Source organism: Oryzias melastigma, linkage group LG15 (genome assembly GCF_002922805.2).
Source record: "Oryzias melastigma strain HK-1 linkage group LG15, ASM292280v2, whole genome shotgun sequence".
Taxonomy (NCBI): domain Eukaryota; kingdom Metazoa; phylum Chordata; class Actinopteri; order Beloniformes; family Adrianichthyidae; genus Oryzias; species Oryzias melastigma.
In genome coordinates, this window is record NC_050526.1 from 28,364,962 (window position 1) to 28,385,265 (window position 20,304).

The 20,304-nt window shown below is 38.9% G+C and overlaps 4 protein-coding genes and 1 long non-coding RNA gene across 7 annotated transcripts in view; 3 read left to right on the top strand and 2 right to left on the bottom strand.

The window, feature by feature from the left end:
- The first annotated feature begins 118 nt into the window (after positions 1-118).
- On the top strand, positions 119-3,500 carry habp2 (hyaluronan binding protein 2). Its single transcript, XM_024298113.2, has 13 exons — positions 119-278; positions 490-643; positions 721-813; positions 889-999; positions 1,078-1,194; positions 1,268-1,378; positions 1,459-1,630; positions 1,713-1,810; positions 1,887-2,214; positions 2,298-2,440; positions 2,599-2,733; positions 2,822-2,967; positions 3,059-3,500. The coding sequence occupies exons 1-13, from the start codon at positions 219-221 to the stop codon at positions 3,221-3,223; spliced, it is 1,833 nt and encodes a 610-aa protein (XP_024153881.1). The 5' UTR covers positions 119-218; the 3' UTR covers positions 3,224-3,500.
- Positions 3,501-4,881: 1,381 nt separating this feature from the next.
- On the bottom strand, positions 4,882-7,958 carry LOC112161840 (nuclear factor 7, brain-like). Its single transcript, XM_036215644.1, has 5 exons — positions 7,872-7,958; positions 7,558-7,791; positions 6,596-6,618; positions 6,383-6,516; positions 4,882-6,292 (listed from the first exon to the last, which is right to left on the bottom strand). Exons 1-5 carry the CDS (start codon positions 7,947-7,949, stop codon positions 5,700-5,702), a joined length of 1,062 nt encoding a protein of 353 aa, XP_036071537.1. The 5' UTR covers positions 7,950-7,958; the 3' UTR covers positions 4,882-5,699.
- Positions 7,959-10,387: 2,429 nt separating this feature from the next.
- LOC112162152 (delta-1-pyrroline-5-carboxylate synthase) lies at positions 10,388-15,564 on the top strand. Of its 2 annotated transcripts, none has more exons than XM_024297829.2 (17): positions 10,388-10,568; positions 10,923-11,037; positions 11,127-11,278; positions 11,367-11,516; positions 11,604-11,708; positions 11,776-11,928; positions 12,406-12,496; positions 12,720-12,844; positions 12,931-13,075; positions 13,146-13,219; positions 13,339-13,438; positions 13,567-13,787; positions 13,863-14,000; positions 14,079-14,274; positions 14,432-14,553; positions 14,681-14,963; positions 15,039-15,564. In XM_024297829.2, exons 2-17 carry the CDS (start codon positions 10,941-10,943, stop codon positions 15,218-15,220), a joined length of 2,334 nt encoding a protein of 777 aa, XP_024153597.1. In that variant the 5' UTR covers positions 10,388-10,568; positions 10,923-10,940; the 3' UTR covers positions 15,221-15,564. The 2 variants fall into 2 exon arrangements, with proteins under 2 accessions (XP_024153597.1, XP_024153596.1); XM_024297828.2 differs by having other exon boundaries at positions 10,389-10,568; positions 11,776-11,934.
- A 348-nt stretch (positions 15,565-15,912) lies between these two features.
- LOC112162082 (arginyl-tRNA--protein transferase 1) overlaps positions 15,913-20,304 on the top strand; it is a 52,808-nt gene continuing 48,416 nt past the window's right edge. Inside the window, exons 1-2 of one of the 2 annotated variants that reach the window (XM_024297732.2) lie at positions 15,913-16,106; positions 19,996-20,059. In XM_024297732.2, the coding sequence (XP_024153500.1) occupies positions 15,998-16,106; positions 19,996-20,059 (173 nt within the window). In that variant the 5' untranslated portion in view covers positions 15,913-15,997. The remainder of the gene's footprint in view (positions 16,107-19,995; positions 20,060-20,304) is intronic. The other variant, XM_024297731.2, reaches the window with a different exon arrangement.
- LOC118599690 lies at positions 16,414-16,967 on the bottom strand. Its single transcript, XR_004949146.1, has 2 exons — positions 16,850-16,967; positions 16,414-16,794 (listed from the first exon to the last, which is right to left on the bottom strand). It is a non-coding gene; the product is annotated as an uncharacterized LOC118599690 (long non-coding RNA).

The window sequence follows — 20,304 nt, forward strand, 5'->3', positions numbered from 1 at the left end:
ATTTATGTCCACATTTTTAAAGTTTTTCTTTTGCATTGCTCAGTGTTGCTATATTAAAAAAAGAACATGAGTTTTAATCGATAGGAATAATTTTGCAACAGGGTGAAGGCCAGAAAAACACAGCAGGTCAAAGGTCAGTGTCTTTTCATGGATGTAGGATATGAGGGCTGAGCTTACCTGCCTTCACTCGCCTGGACGCCGAGTGATCAGCTGCTGCCATGAAACTGAAGCTGCTCCTGCTTTGCCTCTTTTTAGTGGCACTCATCAGCCAAGCTGAGGTTTGTATTTATCCAAAATATTTTATATTTAAAGAATATTTCACCATTTTTATTTGCAATATTGAGCTCATTTTTGGATCAAAACTACAAAAGTTATGAAGTTGGTTGTTTTTTTTTCTCTTTCTATTTTTACGAATTTAAAAAAATGTTCAGAGCTAACACGTGTTGATTTTCTGACTTTGTCATTGTTGGAATGAATTACGTTATTCAGCCAAAGAAAAAGGACAAACATAATCATGGCGACGAGGAAGGACATGGCCAACATGGCCATCACGGTCATCAGGGTCATCACGGCAGACATGGCAACAACTCCAGACACGGGATGAAGAAAATTAAGAAAATGAAGTATGAGGACATCATTAAAGGTCAGTTTTTGCCTCTTTGTGTTCTTGTTTGATCCCACCTGACAAAGTCAGGGCTAAACAACATTCTGACATTTCAGACGTCTTTTTTGCGGCGGAGAACACTGGCGATGATGAAGATGATGATGACCAAGGTAATCAGGACTGGCTGTTTGAACTCCAAGATCCAGACGGTAAGCCAGCCTCCACTCTCACTATATTTTTAAGATTTGGTTGTAGATTTATGATCAATTGTTTAAATCTCTCAGGCCAGTGCAACCCAAACCCTTGTTTGAATGAAGGAGTGTGCAAAGAAAAAGGCAAAAGGAATTATAAATGTGATTGTCCCAGCCCTTTCAAGGGAAAGAGATGTGAGAAAGGTCAGAAAAACAGCCTTCATATTTGCAAAAATTGACACAATAAATGAAATGTGTAAATCAAATTTTCCTTTGGCACAGGACCAAGGGTTTGTAGAAGAGGTAGATGTGGAAACGGCGAGTGTGTGCTGACTTCATCGCCCCCGTTTTATGAGTGCAAGTGCAAAGAGCCCTTCAAGCCTCCAAACTGCAGACGCCGTAAGGAAAACATGCAAAGTCTTTGCGTATTGTTATGAATTGGGATGCAGTTTTGTTGTCTCTTCTTGTGAAGTCTCGGTTTGTGAGCCAAACCCATGCAGCAACGGTGGCAAGTGCATCAAGGATGGAAACAACTTTGACTGTGTTTGTACCGAGGGGTTCAGTGGACGTTTCTGCAAAGTTGGTAATTATTCTTTATTTTATTCCCAACCGCGAGGATACATCAGTCTTTCCCACACTGAAGGGATGTGGTCGATCTCTCAGGCCCAGATGACTGCTACTTGGATGATGGGGAGTCCTATCGTGGGAATGTGAGTGAGACAGACGATGGTGATGACTGCCTGCACTGGAACTCCCACTTCATCCTGGCCCACGGCGTGAATCCCTTCAAATCCTTTGAGGACCAAGATGGACTTGGACCTCATAACTTCTGCAGGTCTAAAAAAATATAAGTATATTAAAACTGCGGAGCGGATTTGTTCAAATGAGCTTTAATTGAATACATTTCTGCCACACAGAAACCCAGATGGAGAGCCAAAGCCGTGGTGTTTCTTCAGAAGAGGTCGCAGACTTTTGTGGGACTACTGTGACGTGATGCGATGTATTAAACCAACAAGTGAGATTTAAACCCAGGAAGACCTTTTTGAGTGAGCCTCTGCACATTGAAACACTTCACTTCTGTTTGTTTTCAGCTGACAGACCGACTGGTGTTCCTCCAAGTCCACAACCCACATCTGCTAATCCTCCGTCTACCACCAAGCCTCCAGAACCTACTGCTCAACCTTCTGCCGGTCCAGTATCCCCAACTGAAACCGCAGCATCACAGTTTCGCACCTGTGGTGTGCCTCAACCTAAAAAAGCAATAACGCGAATCTTTGGGGGTCTCAAAGTCTCACCGGGGGCAATTCCCTGGCAGGTTTCTTTGCAACAAAAGCCAAAGAACTCAAACCTTCCATACAGACACGTCTGTGGTGGAGTCCTCATTAAAAGCTGCTGGGTTCTGACAGCAGGCCATTGCATGTAAGCACTCAGAATTCAAATCACGCTGTCAGAATGAAGAACGCTGAGATAAAATGGACTTCTTCTGTTTGTTGCTTTCTCAGTGATAAAAGCAAAGACATGCAGGTGCTCATGGGAAGTCTCTCATTGGATAAACCAGATGCTTCCACTCAAATCCTTCCAGTTGAAAAGGCCATTGTGCACGAGAACTACAGGGAGACCACTGGAGCAGTTTACAATGACATTGGTAAAAAGCTCATTTATATTTATATCTTGATTTTGGCCAATGAAACTAAAGCTGGGAGGCAAGACTTCCTTAAATAAAGTATGAATAGTTGTATTATTAATAATTTTAGCAGACTTTTACTTGTTTAATATCTGATGTGGCTTCACTTTTTGTCAAAGCTCTGTTGAGGTTGAGAGGGACTGAGGGATTTTGTGCCAATGAGACCCAGTTTGTGAAGACAGCCTGTCTACCAGACGCACAACTTCCAGACGGGATGGAGTGTACCATTTCTGGATGGGGAGCTACTGAACAATGTAAATCCATGCTAATAAACTCTGTTCTGAGTCCTTCAGGGATGAAACGCTTATATAAAAGTTATGTTTTAATACCTTTTCTCTTCAGCTGACTACGGCTCCAGTCACCTGTTGGAGGCTAACGTTCTTCTGATCAACCAGGAAAAATGCTCTGAGCCTGCCATCTATGGCAGCAACCTCGACAACACTATGCTCTGTGCTGGTCACCTGCAGGGAGGGGTGGACTCCTGCCAGGTGAGTCAGGAAAATGCTAACCAGACATGTTCACTTTGGGTGATTAGGTTGAAACAGTTCTTTAATTTAGCTGTTCGTTGTCTTGGTTCAGGGTGACTCTGGAGGACCCTTGACGTGCAAAGAGAACAACAGCAGTGTCATCTATGGTCTGGTGAGCTGGGGAGACCAGTGTGGAAAGCAGAACAGGCCCGGGGTCTACACACGAGTTACTCAATTTTTGGACTGGATCAAGTCGAAAATTCAAGCCAATCCTTGAGCAAAGCTTTTATTTCTCATCATGGTTGGATGTGGAAGTCTCAGGAGAAAGATGACGACCGATTTAGTTATTAAGCAATTTTACAGTTTGAGTCTGAGATATTTTTGTTAAAGATCTAAATCTATCAGTGGAACATTGTTGCTGTTGTTGTACAATTCATCAGCTTGTACCTATAAATGCTTCATAAATGTATATTGTAAATGTACAAAAAACACGATTTATGCAAGATCAATGCAGATATGAGGAAGGAAATGACTCAATAAAAATACTACCCTTACTTACAGAGTTTTAGTTTTTTTTTTACTCTTTTGTCATTTTGTTTTCTGTGTATCCTCACTAAACACACAACAAGTGTGTTGCCAAACTCTTGATTCAGATTAGAAGAGAACTATTGACATTACATGAGCAACTTGTGTAAGCTTGTTTGGCAAGATCTCCACATGAGGGTTCAAATCTGTTTCAGAAAGAGGTCCGATTTTTTTTTTTTTTTTCAATATATTTAAACAACTGAAAAGGGAAAAAGAAAAATATGGTGCAGACGATCATGTAATTCTGAGAATAATAACCTCTGCTGATGTTATTTGACCCCATCTGGTGCAAGTTTGCCACTTAGCAGCAGTGGCACCGACATGTGAGACTGAAGGCATGCTCGGCCTGCAGAGGCTGGGATGACTGCACATAAACACAAGCCACTGCTTTAATCTTTGTCTTGTGTTAGCATTGGCACCGACCCGTTTCAGTTTTTAATTTCATAAAAGAATCACTTAAAATTAATGAAATCCATCAACAAATTTCAATTTTTTAAACTTTTTATTCTAAAATGCTCTGGTTGAAATTATGTCCTTTCTGGTGTTAGGGTCGGTTTTGACCCTGTTACATAAAAAAAAAAAAACTTTATGACACAATAATTAGATCCCAAATTAAAACCATTAGTGGATTTCAGCCAGCACACTGACAGCCAACCTGTCTTCCAGTCATGTGAGCTTCAGAAGATGCAGATTTGTGCAGTATAATTGGGGAAAAAAGCAAAATAAACAAACCTGGACTTGTCCAGACGCACAGACCTTTAGCTTCCTAATACTTTTGGAAGGTGCAAGTGATTTCTTTTGGTTTTATTTGTTTGTTTTGTTGGCTTTTTGTGTTCCAATGTACGGTGGCAAAATGAGAAAAGTGGAAGCACAACGACAAAAGCCACAACACAACAGCAGAAGGGACAGTGCTCAAAGTTTCAAGTAGGGCTATTAGCTTAAAACTGAATTAAATAATAAAAAAAAGTCAGTTATTCATTTCCGTTGCAAATCATTTACATAGTGGCTTTTGTTGTTGTGTTGTTGGCTTTTATGCTTCAGCTTCTGCGTTTAAATGAGGCGTGTTGGCCACCGTACCAATGTGTGTGGAATAAAGCTCTATTACTGACAAAAATATGTATCTTTGCATAAATAAATAAGTTTGGGTCAAAACTGACCCACAACATGATCAAAATTCCGAGAGTTAATAATTGTAAAATATCAAATTAGGTCACGTTAATTAATGTCAGGGAAACCTCTCAGTAAAATTCAAGTAGCACAATAACCTTTGCTTTATTTACATGATTCTCTTGAGGTATTTTTTTCTATTTTTATTTAAATCTAGATTTTTTTATTTTTTTAATATTTAAATGGATAAAGAAGCTTAACAAGATAAGTAAGAGATGAAACAATTTATTGTTTTTAGTGTATTTTTAGTTGGTTTAAGACATGGATCGAAACTGACCCGTTAACGCCGTGGATGGTAACAGAAAGCTAACACAGGAAGAACGTTAAAAAAAAGTCCTTCAAAAATGTCAGTGAAGGTTCTCGTTCATTGAGGTGAACGACACTGAGCAGTACAAAAGCATTTAGCTCAGGACAAAAGTGTGGGTTGAGAGTGGACCTGATACCGCCTAATAAAATATTTACACTCCAAAGGTCATGCAGAAGTGACTCTGTGTGTTTGTTGTAACAAATGGACACAACTATCAGAATCTCAAACCGTTGTGTTGTTTCTTTCTTGCTTGTCAACAAAAATTAAAATGAATTGTGTGGCCCACACGCCCCCCGTCCAAACGGTAAACAGAAATCTCCCTGACTCCCCCATTCTGGCCTTGATGATAAAAAAACTTTTTTTTTTTTTTTTAAATGGCGGCTTTTTTGTTAGTTTTCTCTTTAAAGCAACCATTTTAGGCTTTGGTCACCTGGAGGTGACAAACAGATCTATGTAGTTTTCATTACACCCAAAATTTATTTTCACCCGGTAACAAATATGAGCAAATTTTGGTGAGTCAAGTCCAGGGCGGCTGCTGGAAAGAACAATAATTACTCTTAAGAATTGTTTCCAAGTACATTTGACATGAGATGCAATATATCAATAATTTTGAACAAATTTTTGAAGAAATTTTGAGCAAATCCCTTACATAGTAATTTTCTGTTCAGAATAATTGACATTTTTTTCTCTTGCTTCATTTTTCTTCGTCATCTTCTTGCCAGTTCCAGGGATCTTTAATCCAGAACAAAGAAAGCGGCTGCTTGTTCAGTCCATTCACATCAATGCAGGGGTTGAACATGGGGTACAGAGGCTCTGTGCTCTGGATGCAGAAAGAATGAAGCAGGGTTATGGCATCAGCGTCATAGAAGGACAGCTCCCCCTTCTGGATATTTGCCATGATCCCTAACTTTCTCACTCTCTTTTCCACTGAAAGTCGTTTTTCTTGCGTGTCATGACATGCCAGGTACTGTCCTTCTCCATGGTAGATGCACCATGAGGTGTTGTTCACACCCAAACGGGAGGAACTCTGAGTCGGATTGATGTTTCCATCAGCGGATCTGGTGGTGACACCAACCATCCAGTAGGGTTTGTCCTGGACAATGACCTCCCAGTAGTGCTGTCCACTGGTAAAGCTCTCCAGAGCCAATACACTGTACTGGGAGTCATACGGACGAGGGTCCGGTTCTCCACTGACCGGCTGACGTCTCCAGAACACTTGTCTGTCGTTTCTTGATATTTCTAGATTTGGATGTGCTGTTTTAGAGTCTAAAGCAGGGGAACTCAGATCTACAAAGAACAAAAAAAGAAGGATTAAATGTAATAAAAAGTTAAAAAATAAGAATAGTTGGTAGTGGATCTTCAAATGTTGCGACTAACATGACCACATTCGTGGAAAGTGTTGGGACAGAGCCAGAGAAAGATCATCCACAAGCCTCTCCACAGTTCTCAGCTTCTCTGGATCACACAGATCCTCATCGACGGTTCTGATCGGTGAGAAATCCACAGGATGGCTGCAAAATAAATAAACACAACAAATGTGGGTCAGGAAAGGGAATGACAAAATAAATTATTTCTTGTCAAAACACTCACCAAAGTTTCTGTGTTGTGATTTGCTGTTGGAGAGGAAACGGTTGTGTTAGTGTTTGTAGCAAAACCTTTGGTCATTTAACACAAAGCCTTTAAACCCCCACTACAACTATATTTCTATCTATTTTCCCTGTGGTCTTTTAATTATAATTGTGGTTTTCAGCAAATAATCAAAAAGCTTGTGTCATTTTTAAGACATATTTTCTGCAGAGAATCAGGAGTTTATTAGAAATTAGCCTACGTTGATATCCCAGCATGCCTTTATTTACGCTCTCACCCACTAGCTTACAACCCCTCACAACCCCAAGCTAACATCAGCATAGCAAAAAGACTACGAGCAATATTGGATCCATCCAACCGTACAGCTTTGATCCAGATGCCAGCTCAGACCAGGAAAACAAAGATGTTCATGAATCTATTTATCTACAAGTGGATGCATCAGAATAGAGTGGAACAGGAAGCATGTGGTCTGCCCAATATATTTCTATGTCGTAAAAAGCCTATTTTTTCAATGGCATCTTTTCGTCTGCTACTGATTCACAATTTGAATAGAGAAATATTCAGAAATGCCATTTTAAGCGTTATTTTGTTTATATAAGTCCTCTATCATCAAAAAAAAATGCTACATGGAACGTATTAAAAACACCAAAACATAAAGTGGGTCTTTAACTGTCAGAAACGTATTGTTTTGGTCCATGTGCGTTTTTATGAACATAGTGAGTTAAATGTTAATCAATTTAATTGTTATTTCAGAACACTTTCAAAAATTAAATACAAATAAAGACCGATTTTTTGCCTTTTTTATTTTGATGTTTCTCCTGTTGTAGTTGGATTTACTGACTGGTAACCAGCTGATCTCTTGAATTGGAAATAAAATACATCAGTTCACATTATTTACGCAACAATGTAACATTTTTAATTAACAAATGTCTTAAGTAGAACAAAGAATGTTTATTTTGACTCACCTGAAGGAATTTCAGGTCATTTGTTTGCTGAAGAAGTAATTTACTTCTGGTTCTTAAACTGTCAATCTCTTTAATCTGACTTTCCATGATGCTCCTCTGGGACTCCAGCCAGTCTGTCATGTACGTCTCCTCTGCTTCAATAATCTGCATCATCAGGCGCTCGTCTGCGTCCAGGACGACGCGGATCCTGCTGTATTTGTCTGAAATTCTTTCCCTGAAATCTGCTGCAGACTTCTGTAGAAGAAATGTAACACAAAATGTTCAACAGAGAATGTTTTAACAGCCAAACAGGAATGATTTGAGGATGACGGTACCACGGTCTGTGTGTACAGTGACTCCAGCTCCTTGATGGCGTGCTCAGCTTCACCCCTCCTCTTTAGCAGCTGGCTCATGTTTGTTTCCAATGTCTTCTAAATACATCAATGAAACAAACATGTAAAAATGCAAAGTACTTAAACAGAGGCAGTATGGAAATGCTTATAAATACTTTTAGGTCTGCACTGGCTTCGTGGAGTTGAGATGCTTTGTGGTGTTTGTGCACGCCGACCAAAACACACAAACAGCACACAGGAAGCATTTCCTCCATACAGAAGAGCTTCAGTTGGTCACGGTGCTCCCTGCACTTCAGCGAGAGTGGATCGCTGGTTACATCCACCAGAGTGTGCTCCCGCAGAGCAGACTTCTGCTGGTGCTGAAGGGCATGAGCCTGGCACACCGAAGCATCACAGGTCAAACAGGTCCTCACGGCCACCGACGGCTTCTCCAAGCAGTGATCGCACCAGACTGGGTGCTGCTCTGCGGCTGCAGTCACTTTAGACCGAAGGAGAGGATTCACCTCCAGAGTGGGCTCATTGGTGAAGAAAATCTGACACTCTGGGCAGAAGAAAGGGCCCTTAGAAGGCAGATCAGTTTCCCAGACTTCCTGAATGCAGGTGAGGCAGAAGTCATGTCCACACTCGAGTGTCACGGGCTCGGTGAAAAAATCCTGGCAGACGGGACATTTCAAACTGTCCTCGGCTGCCTCCATAGCTCTGCTCTCTGTGGTGACTCAGAGTGAACTGTACTCTCAGCCGTCCTGCTCATGAAAGTTTCATGGCTCTCCCTTGGGGAGTACACATCCCTCATAAGCTTTAGTGTCACATTACTGAAGATTATTAACTAGCAGAATCTACTTCAAACCAGTCAAACACACGCAAAATATATAGTTTACCACACAAATCTGCAAATCAATATAAGTCAAATGAGATTTACAATTACTCTTTATCATTTAATGACAGTTAAAAATGTGTTAATTCAAAAATTTGAATTCTATAGAATAACAGGATTTTTGGTATTTTATTAGGAGTTGAGATATACAGTAATTGAAGATGAAGACAATAAAAAGCTATATTTACATTTCAAATGCCCCAATTCCTTTACCTTGTCCATTAAAAGATCAGTATTTCTTAACTTTGACTTTTTATGAAAATATACTTTTTTCTTACTGGTGCAAAATGAAAGAAATAACACAACAGCTGATCAAAGTGCTATAAAAGATAAAACATGATAAAAAAAAACCCTCAATTGCATTTAGGGCTGCATGGTGGCGCAGTGGTTAGCACTCTTGCCTCACAGCAAGAGTAAAGAATGTGAAGATATTGGAAGAAGGATGCTGAGTCTAGAGCTGCCAGGCAAAATGTCAGAGGGTGTTATTAAAGTGGAAATGAGTTCTTTCAACATAAGAGTAACCAAACCAAATATTTATGCTCTGTTCTAGATGGCTTAAGTGACTTTATTGTTTGCTAAATTTCAGATTATGTGACACAGCTCATGCTGAAAATATGCTCTGATGTATTTATAGAACAAACTTTAAAATTATTAAAAATAAAGAACTGGAAATTGTACAGACAGATTCAATGAAAATCTATTGACGGCATCTGCAACAGATTCTTATATTCCACTTTTGTACAGCATCGATGTCAAGAATTCAAAAACTGTAATCACATTCAAACAAATGTATTTTTTATGTATTATTTTTACTCTGAAAAAACATTGAATTCATTGAATGCTAATTTGTTACCCACTTATTTTCTAGCTAAAACAAACAGTACTCTTCTGTCTTTTTTAATGTTTCAGGTTTTACTAAAGAAGGCAAAAGAAACTAAATTACCTAAATGATGGATCAGTACATTCAAATAAATAAAGAAAATTATTAATATTAACATTTTCTGCCACTCCCTTTGCCTTTCCTCATTATTGACTTTCTTAATCTTCATTTTGAGTTCCTTTGATTTTATTCTTTTTTCCTGTTTTATTTTTCTTCCGGCACAATCACTTTGTTTCTAGTTTACCCTGCATTGTTTGTGACAATGTTTTTTTTTTCTTTTCTTTTTTATTATTTTACGGCATCAACAGTAGGATAATTTCATGGATAACAACCTCTCATTTAGCCCTTTTTACAAATCTCTTTGAAGAGTCTCTGTTCTTGCTGTTGATGGAATAGTCCATTGCTGCAGAAGGAGGGGGTAGGACAAACAACTTTCACGTAAGCAGTCTTAAGCCATTTTAGTCATTTGTTTCTCTATATGACCGTAAAATAATAATGAGCGTGGAAATATTTTTGTGTGTTCAGCAATCACGTGGTAAGACCCCCCCCCCACTGAACGATTTTACTTTTCCCCCCCAGAAATCATTATGTATTTATTTTAGGAAGTCGTACTAGATTTATACAATAACAATTAAATAAAAGTAAAAATATTTTTTGGTTATTTAAGTTCAGTAGTCAAATCTGATTGGTTCTATGGGTTCTACGTATTTACGTACGTACGTATATACCTACGTAAAACGCTTGACCCCTTCACTTACCCCTGGAGCGTCTTGTGCGTATCCTAGTTTGGTGAATAGGTGTAATGTGCGCTTCACAAACAACGTGGGCTGTGGATGTGGCAGCACCGGGAGTCTGACTGACGCGTCCCCATCTACGGCTCACTTACTGGAGATTCTGGATAGTCTTTAGGTCCTAACATTATCAGGTAAATGGAGATTTTGTAAAAATGTATTGCACTTCCCTTTTAAGCTGCAAACAACAACAACAACAGTTGTTGTTAAAGCTAGCTAGCATTAGCTAGTGTTCGGCTTTTTATTGTTTGTGTTACTGACACGCTGAGGTCAGCTTTACTGACATAAACGACATTTTACATTGTTATTATTCATTCTGGCTAAATAATATCGATTTAATATAATGTGGAAACTTAAGGAGTAAACTTTCACGGTGAGTACTAAGTTGATGTGATGCCGCGTGGAAACTGTAGTAGTTTTTTTTTAAATCTGACATGAGGTCATTATGACCGTAACCTGGCTCTGACCTGCGTGCATCTCTACTGCAGGGCTTCTGTTTCTGCACCATGTTTGCCCGGCTGGCTTTGTGCTCCCAGCTGCCCCCCAGAACCCATCACAGTCATGTCTGTGCAGCTTCTATCAGAGCCTTTTCCCAGGCTAAATGTAAGTCTCACATTACTCTGACATGTAAATATATAAATATAAATAAAGGCTTCCTGCATGTTGTTGTCACTCTTGTGTTCCCCTCGCAGTTTCTCTCCCACGTCCCCATGGGAAGTCCTTTGCCCATCGCAGTGAGCTGAAACAGGCCAAACGGATTGTGGTGAAGCTGGGCAGTGCTGTGGTCACACGGGGGGATGAATGTGGGCTGGCGCTGGGACGGCTCGCCTCCATCGTAGAGCAGGTGATGTGCTTGACAGAGGGCTGAGGAGATGTCCTCCATCCCCATCCACCGGCTCTAAACTCCAACTGCTGTTTTCTGTGTTTTTCAGGTGGCCATGCTGCAGAATCAAGGACGGGAGATGATGATAGTTACAAGCGGCGCCGTGGCTTTTGGGAAGCAGCGACTAAGACACGAGATTCTGCTGTCTCAAAGTGTCAGACAGGCTTTGCACTCAGGCCAGAACCAACTTAAAGAGATGGTAATCATGCTAATAAGAATTGTGGGTTCACCTTTCATTGGTGAAATGTGTAAAACTGAATTAACCCGAATGTTTTCTGTGGTCTAGTCAGTTCCCGTGTTGGAAGCCCGAGCGTGTGCAGCCGCTGGACAGAGCGGTCTGATGGCGTTGTATGAAGCCATGTTCACTCAGTACAGCATCTGCACGGCACAAGTATGTCCTCAACATATTGTGCTAAAAACTTCGCAGCACAATTATTAACACTTCTTACGTCTCTTAGATCTTAGTCACAAACCTCGATTTTCACGACGAGCAAAAGCGCCGCAACTTGAACAGCACGCTCCACGAACTGCTGAGGATGAACATCGTTCCCATCATCAACACCAACGATGCCGTAGTTCCTCCCCCTGTTCCTAACAGTGACCTGCAGGGGGTAAATGTGGGTACTGGGTGCTGGGATGCTGGGAATGCCAGGAGGTGATGGTGGCGGTGAAATCCATCCATGTAACAAATAGCATGTTTCATCATGGTCCATCTTAGCGTTAATTTTTTTAGAAATTTTTCAAATCCATTTGTTCTCATTTGTGAACATCAGCTGATGTTTTGATTGGTGCCCAATTTTAACACATTTATCATTTTAGCTATTCTTAAACAAGATAAATCTGGAGATTAAACATATTTTTTTAATGAATAAATCTGTATTTATAACACTTTACATCACGTTAAGGTTCTTGATGTGCTTTATACTAAAAGAGAGTTAAAAGGAAAATTAAAAACAGCATAAAATTACTTATAATTATTTTTCAAGAGTGTCTTGGTTCAGGAAAAGCAGCTAATTGAAACGGTTTCAGAAACACCACATTACATTAAGATATTAATTCTGACTTAATGAAGTTTCTCTTGATTTCAGGTAATAAGCATCAAAGATAACGACAGCCTGGCCGCACGCCTCGCTGTTGAAATGAAAGCCGACCTTCTTATTGCACTGTCTGACGTTCAAGGTAACAGAAACGAGTCAAATTGTTTATACTTCACTAAAACTTTCTTAAATCAATTCTTCTTTTGAGTCACTGTATTTCCAAAAAGTGTTTGTTAAACTTAAACACAAGAAAAGCAGAACTGACCTGCTTTACTGCATGAATTGACCACTGAAATGATAAAATAATAAAGTTTTCCCCTTTGGGTAGTTTCTGTACTTCTAAATTATTACACTGTTTTTCATAGGTTTGTATGACAGCCCCCCAGGAACAGATGATGCTAAACTGATCGATATATTCTACCCCGGAGACCAGCAGTCGGTCACCTACGGTACCAAGTCCAGAGTTGGAATTGGTGGCATGGAAGCTAAGGTCCGCATGGCAGACATCTTTTTATCTGTATATGTAAACATGCAGGAACAAAGGGGTTTGAGTCTATTTCCTGCTGCCTGACACAGGTGAAAGCGGCTCTGTGGGCGCTGCAGGGTGGGACCTCCGTCGTCATCGCCAACGGAACAGATCCTAAGGTCACCGGCCACGTCATCACAGACATTGTGGAAGGGAAGAAAGTTGGCACGTTCTTCTCTGAAGTCAAACCTGCTGGTATGTTTTTAAGGAATAATCAACTTGTTTTGTTGGTTGTTATTACATTTGGGAATATTTGCACAACTAGGTCCAACTGTTGAGCAGCAGACGGAGATGGCGCGGCATTCAGGTCGGACTCTGGCCTCTCTGCCACCTGAACAGGTGGGTAAAAAGAATGTTTATAAATCAGAAAACAAGACTTCATTTGTTTTTACTGACAAAAAAGTTCTTCCCTGATCCCTCGATCAGTGAGTTAGAATGGGATCTTTGTGTTTTTCCAGAGAGAAGAGATCATTTGCTGCCTTGCTGATCTTCTAACAGAGAGAAAAGAGGAAATTCTTGCAGCTAACAGGAAAGATATGGAATTGGCAACTGTAACAGGTAAGGTGAGACGGAAAGAAGGAAGACCAGAGAAATCGTCTTCAATTTGATTCTAGTTAGCTTTGTTATGCTAGCAGGATTCACTTAGTTTTCTCTTGGTTTATTAGTTGTGTCTTATGTCCTCTAAGGGTTTTTGGCCCAGCCCCTGATCAATCGTTTGAGTCTCTCAACCTCCAAGCTCAACAGCCTCGCCATTGGTCTTCGCCAGCTTGCTGTGGCGTCCCGCGACAGTGTGGGGCGGGTGCTCAGACGGACCAGGGTGGCCAACAACCTGGAACTGGAACAAATCACAGTTCCCATTGGTGTCCTGCTGGTCATCTTTGAGTCACGACCTGATTGCCTCCCACAGGTCAGCTGGGGATCAGTCTGCAGCGGAATCAGAATAAAAAAAAAAAAAAAAAAAGCGTGTAACCTTTGAATGCAGGTGTCGGCGTTGGCAATCGCCAGTGGAAACGCTTTGCTGCTGAAGGGCGGTAAGGAAGCATCCAACACCAACAAAATTCTCCATCAGCTCACTCAGGAAGCGCTCTCCATCCATGGAGTGTCTGATGCCATCCAGCTGGTGAGACTGATTACGTTTTTCAGCACGTTTTTGGTATCAAGTTATTGGGATCTAATCTCTGCAGCTGCTGTCTTGTAGGTCAGCACGCGGGAAGAAGTTGAGGATCTGTGCAGACTGGACAAGATGATCGACTTGATTATTCCAAGAGGTTCATCCCAGTTGGTCCGAGACATTCAAAGAGCTGCCAAAGGCATCCCGGTCCTCGGCCACAGTGAGGGCGTTTGCCATGTTTACATCGATGCTGATGCCAGCATAGACAAGGCTCTGGACATTGGTATGTATTTACTGTGATGGAAAACGTCTATTACTATTGGAGTGGGTATTTAAGGCAACTTAGTGAGTGTTTGAGAATGATCTAAGTTTTACTTGCATATCAATAACTTGTTATTGTAACCTAGGATTTCTAACAAAACTATACAATTGTGTTCTAGTCAAAGATTCCAAATGCGACTACCCTGCTGCCTGCAATGCCATGGAGACCCTCCTAATTCACAGAGATTTACTACGAACTCCTATGTTTGACCAAATCATTGATATGCTGAGACAGGAGCAAGTAAGAAACCTTCACACACACTAAAGTGAAGCACATGAAGATCTAGAAATTCTGACTTTATTCAGCACAACAATAAATTGTGAGCTTTTGAAAGTTAAACTTTTCTTTTTTTTTTGTTTTCTTTCAGGTAAAAATCCATGCAGGTCCACGGTTTGCATCCTATTTAACTTTTAGTCCTTCTGAAGTGAAGTCTCTTCGCACTGAATACGGCGACCTGGAATGCTGCATTGAAGTGGTGGACAGCATGCAGGACGCTGTAGACCACATCCACAAATACGGCAGCTCTCACACCGATGTCATCGTGACGGAGAGCGAAGAAACAGCTGAACAGTTTTTACAGCAGGTGGACAGCGCCTGCGTTTTTTGGAACACCAGCTCTCGCTTTGCTGATGGCTATCGCTTTGGCCTGGGTATGCATTATTTTGATGGGTTCTGGTCATAGATTTACTTTTACGTTTTAACAATGCTTTTACGTCCCTTTTCAGGAGCTGAGGTTGGCATAAGCACAGCAAGGATTCACGCCAGAGGCCCTGTGGGTCTGGAGGGACTCCTCACCACCAAATGGGTTCTTCGGGGGGAGGGACAAACTGTATCAGACTTCTCTGAACAAGGCAGTATGAAATATCTTCATGAAAACATCCCAGTTCCTCAAGGCAGTTTTCGTTAGGTGCACAGAAAGCTGTCCTTGGAGAGTATAAAAAGTGTTGTTACTGCTTTCATCTGCTGCTTCATCGCCTGTGTGAATCCACTTTAAATTAAATGGAGAACAAAAGCCACTTTTTTTCATTTGATCTGTTAAAGTTCTCCTAAAACCTGTGACCCTGTTCTTTAAATTTATATAACCCCTCCCTGAAATGGAAAGTTTATTAAAAGAAAACTCATTAAAGTGTCATATGTTTTGCTAAAATATGAAAAATTTCATTTCCAAAACTTTTCCCCTGTGAATTTATTTTTATTTTAATATAGAGGTGGAAAATGATGGTTTCCCCTCCTGGTATTTTTATAATGTATTTTTTATACATTCAGATTATTCATTTCTCTCTAAAAACTGCAGTTTTTGTTTGTGTGGCATAATGGTTCTGATTTGTTTTTTTCCCCTTTTGCACAGATAATTTAATAAATATTGTGAATACTTCCTTAATCATGACTTTCTGGTTTATATTTTATGACAACTCTATATATTCATGTTGAAGCCTTCATTATAGCACCTTTATGGACATTTGTGACAATTTTTTTGTTAAAGTTAAAAAGATTAAACAAGTCTTTGGTATCTCTGTTAACGCAATGTTTTTTGTGATGTTAAGAAAATCAACTTAGATATTTGAAATGCCCAAGTTCCCATGTCCCCTGAAGGCATCAGTGGTGACGCATGGAATGTGGGCGGGGTTTGAAATCCAGTAGTCGTCGCCCTGTGACCTGGCGAACTCAGCTGTGACTTGCGTTGATGGTGAAGATGGCAGGAAACAACTCCTACACCATAGTAGAATATTTCGGTGGAGATGATGGATACCGCTGCGGATACTGTAAAAATGATAAAGGAAACTTCTCCCACGGTAAGTTATTAGTACTCGCAAAGAAACGTGGCCGTAGATTGGATGTAATTTGTGTTATGCTAACGAGCTAGCTTCACGAAGCTAGCCTCCGAAGGGACCGGCTGTATCTATGGGAGACATGCTAGCCGTCAATGGTACTTATGCTAGTTGAGCAGCCCGTGTGCAAGTTTTATAAAACACATAAACACATTGATATATGTACGTGAATCATAGTATATTCTTAAAATAGAGCTTTATAGACTGGGTTTGATTACTAACCTAATCGTGTTTAGGTGTTAGCATGATGCAGCTGGTCTTTTATTTTTATTTTTTTTAATCTCACATAAACGAGTATTCCTTTTAAAACATGTAAAGCTTAATAATATTTTTTCCCGTCAAGAAATACTACTTTACATCAGAAAACGTGTACTTGCTAACACCGGCGTTGTCAAACCGTAGGAGAGCTAGTTAATTGAACTAGAAACTCACTTATCCGATTTTATTAAGTAAAAAAAGTCTAGTTGACTTTTTAGCATCAGTTTAATTGATTTTTAGTTGATTTTAAACACTTTTCGTGGAAAAAACAATATAAGGAGGATCCTACATAACAAAAAAATCCAATTTAAATTAATTAAATATCTTAAAGAAAAATCTAAATGGAATCAAATTGAATTGCTTTAGTGTTTAGTCAGAGATACTCAGGTCTTACCTGAACAAGTACTTCTGGTTTTCTGTATTTTTTTAACAAGATACTCAGGTCTTACCTGAACAAGTACTTCTGGTTTTCTGTATTTTTTGAACAAATAAAAAAACAACAACATTTTTATATGTACAAAAGCCCACAAAATGATATTTCTCTTGAGCACATTTTAGCTGTTATCCAAAAGTGAACATTACTTGTTATTCTTTTTTTTAATGGTTACGTTTCAGTTTCTTCTCTTATCTGATAAATTAGGATAAAATTAAAAGATTCTGTTTGAAAGTAAGGAAGTAAAAGTGGTTTTCATAAATTTTCAGGCAGCATCTATAGACAAATGTGGTGTAAATTTAGGATATTAATCAGCAGCATCTTTATGTTTTTACACATTGAGTAAAAGCAGGAAACATTTTTGTTACCTTTATAAATGGGATTTATAATTCAAAATTCAAATTAATTTCATTTTTATGGCATTCATTTCCTGTGGACACCGTAATGATGTCATGAGTTAAGATGAGCAGAGGTTATTCTGGTCGACTATATTTAGTCTTCATTCAGTTGCTAATGCAGTCGATGAGTCCAGGTGAGATCTCCTGTCTGATCTAAGTCAGGAGTGTTAATCTGGTTGTGTTACATCATGTTTTACTCTAGTGTCTTCTCAGGAAGCCAGCAGGTGTTACTACGCTTGTCCTTTCCACAGGAAAGCATCTATAACTGTAGTTTCAAAAGTTTTTATTTTGTAGCCCTCATGCTGCAGAGTTTTTTTGTTGTTGTTCTTGACTGTCTCCATTGTGAACACTGTTTTTTTTGCTATTCAGAGCAGCTGCAGCTTTAAACAGCACTGATTAAAGTGGTGATGTTATCAGTGGTAGGGATGTAAACAGAACAAATGTGCTTCCAGAATATAAAGCAGATCTGCCATCGTCTGCATCCTTTGAGTCCATTATACTCTAAAGGCTAAAGAACAGGGCCGGTCCTCACATTGTGTTGTTTTATCCATAACTTCAACTCACAATTGAATTATTTCTCCTTTCCTCATTATTTAAAAACATTCTCAATTTACAATTTAGCCCTAAAAACAGACTATATCTAAAATTATATCATTGCATTCTAAAAACAGATCATTATTTTGTTTATTAATCAGTTTTTTATTTAGTATCTGCTTCACTTCTCAAGCCAAAATAAAAGTACTTTTATCAGTCCTATGAGGAAATAGCTTTGCTGGAACAGCCATGAAAGTTCCAGAAAAATGCTTCTTGAGTGATTAATGCTGTTCACTACTTCTAGACACAGTAAGTTGATGTATTTTTTTAAATTATTATGCCCTGTCAGTTTAAAAAAAATGAATTAAATCTAATAATATTTATTATTATAGGTAAGTTTGTTGTGGCTTTATGTTGCTCTATTTATTTATTAACAAAGAGAATTTCATTTAATAACTTGTAGTAGTACATTTGTAGTATTTGTACTTGCAGGCCAGAAGGATAAAAAAAATAATTCAATTAAAACATGTTTCAACATTTACAGTGCTCCTAAAGAAAGTAAAATTATGCAATATAATTTTTTTTTTTGACTTGAGTCTTTATCAGTCGTTTATCCTAATGACTGGGTTTTTATTTCTGTTCTGAATTGTTATTTGTCCGTTAATGAAGGAAAAAACATCAATAGTTACTGAAAGATCTGGAAATGGACATATAGCCAACTCTAATAATATATTAGAGCAATCTCTTTAAAAAAGAGACATTATAGGGCCGGGAATCGATTAAAAAAAGTAACTGATTAATTGCAAACCTGGAGCAAAATTAATCGTGATTAATTACGATCAATTCATTTTATTTACCGCATTTGCCGACCCCGCGTCTAAAGTAACAAACACCTGTTTGAGCTGGAAGATATATGGTATTCTACCTCTAAAATGAAGGGTTTTTGCTTATCACCGCTAGCTCTGTGGAGAAACTGAGCGTTGGTGTTAGACTGGGGATGGTGCCGGCAGAGCAGACTCTTCCTGGAGGGAGCGGTTCACATCGTGCTGACGTTAGCATGATTCCACCTGCTCGTTTTTGTGGGTATGGGAGGGGCTGGTGCAGACAGCGCAGGTTTTTAGAGGATTAATCTTAAATGCATGAACAGATCAAAATACCACTTTAGGGTTCTTTATAGTGAGGAATGGACAGTATAATGCACTTAAGAAGCAGAATATTCATGGTATAGCCACTTTAAATGTTTCTTATGGATCACGCTATGCTAAGCAGCTTCTTAATGTGAGTGAGAACATCCAGCTTTGGGACTTGCTGTGAGCTTTATGAACTGAAACATCTGATGTAAACTTCCTCAGAGCCTATAGCCTCTGCTCATGGTGCTTTCATGTAAGGTCAGCTGGAGCTCAGACTCACAGATCTGTTGTGGCTACAAATCAAGGATTTGTGTATTTCCATTCAGGCCTTAAGCACTGTGGGAATGACCCTCCTGGGATGCTGTCGTCAAAGTTGGGACAAACATTTGGCTGGACCACCAAAGTCTCACACTGCTTTTTATTTTTCTCATTTGTTGTTCAGTAAAGAACCCAGTTGATCCAAACTCAATTCTGTCAGTTTCTATAAGGAGATTTTTTTTCACCCATGGATCAAAGTGACATTTGATTCTCTATTAACAATTTTGACAGGAAAACACCAAAATAAATTAAAGCCGCAAGCGGCGTTGGATGGCCCGCAGTCGCTTTAAAACAATAACTTGACATTTTTATTTTTTTAAACTATTGAATTGTAAATTGCAAAATGCCTGTTCATTAAGAATTGTGGAACCAAAAACCCATAAAAACTTAAAATGCCATTAATTAAGGTTTCATTAAAAAAATAATTTTTAGAATATAAGATATATAATTATAATATAATTGTAATTTTTCATATTGAATTATAAACTGCAAATTGCATGGTCAGATCACAAATTCAATTGTCAATTGAGAATTGAATATCGCTATGAATAAAGGATAAAAAAATTCAGAATGTTTCTTATTTATTTTGTTTTTCAGTTTGTGTGAATTGATTAGGTACAGTAACTTCATGCTTTCATTGTTTGTGAAATTTAGTTTCAATGGCAGTTTTTTTTTCTAATGGTTGAACTAAAATAAATGTAAATTCAATTTTTACTATTGTTTATTATGTCATCATCTAAGTGTTGTATAAAAATTAAAATGAACTTTTTCATTTTTATTAGGGATGTGGTCTCACACTATGACAGTTCAAGACTACCAAGACCTGATAGATCGAGGATGGAGGAGGTAAGATTTCCTCATGGAAAAGTTGCATTTGTGTGTTGTTTTTTTTGTAACTAACAAAATGTTAGTGTCTGTGTTTCTGAATGTCTGTTATATTTTGTTTTCCTGCAATCAAAAGCCATTTGATCTTCTTAACATTTTTTTTTTAATATTCATTTTTTTTCACTTTAGCATCATCGTTTTACCTGAACTTTTCTGCATCTCTGCTTGTTAGTTATATTTTTGAGCATGAATCCATACAGAGTTAT

What these genes read in the sequence shown, in the direction of transcription:
- LOC112161840 (XM_036215644.1), bottom strand. Translation starts at nt 7,949, where the DNA reads ATGAGCCAGCTGCTAAAGAGGAGGGGTGAAGCTGAGCACGCCATCAAG. An exon ending in ATGACCTGAAATTCCTTCAG is followed by an intron (nt 6,619 to 7,557) that starts GTGAGTCAAAAT and finishes CCTCTCCAACAG; the next exon opens with CAAATCACAACACAGAAACT. An exon ending in CTTTCCACGAATGTGGTCAT is followed by an intron (nt 6,293 to 6,382) that starts GTTAGTCGCAAC and finishes TGTTCTTTGTAG; the next exon opens with ATCTGAGTTCCCCTGCTTTA.
- habp2 (XM_024298113.2), top strand. Translation starts at nt 219, where the DNA reads ATGAAACTGAAGCTGCTCCTGCTTTGCCTCTTTTTAGTGGCACTCATC. An exon ending in TGGACGTTTCTGCAAAGTTG is followed by an intron (nt 1,379 to 1,458) that starts GTAATTATTCTT and finishes TCGATCTCTCAG; the next exon opens with GCCCAGATGACTGCTACTTG. An exon ending in ATGGGGAGCTACTGAACAAT is followed by an intron (nt 2,734 to 2,821) that starts GTAAATCCATGC and finishes TTTTCTCTTCAG; the next exon opens with CTGACTACGGCTCCAGTCAC.
- LOC112162152 (XM_024297828.2), top strand. Translation starts at nt 10,941, where the DNA reads ATGTTTGCCCGGCTGGCTTTGTGCTCCCAGCTGCCCCCCAGAACCCAT. An exon ending in ACAGCATCTGCACGGCACAA is followed by an intron (nt 11,709 to 11,775) that starts GTATGTCCTCAA and finishes TACGTCTCTTAG; the next exon opens with ATCTTAGTCACAAACCTCGA. An exon ending in ATATGCTGAGACAGGAGCAA is followed by an intron (nt 14,554 to 14,680) that starts GTAAGAAACCTT and finishes GTTTTCTTTCAG; the next exon opens with GTAAAAATCCATGCAGGTCC.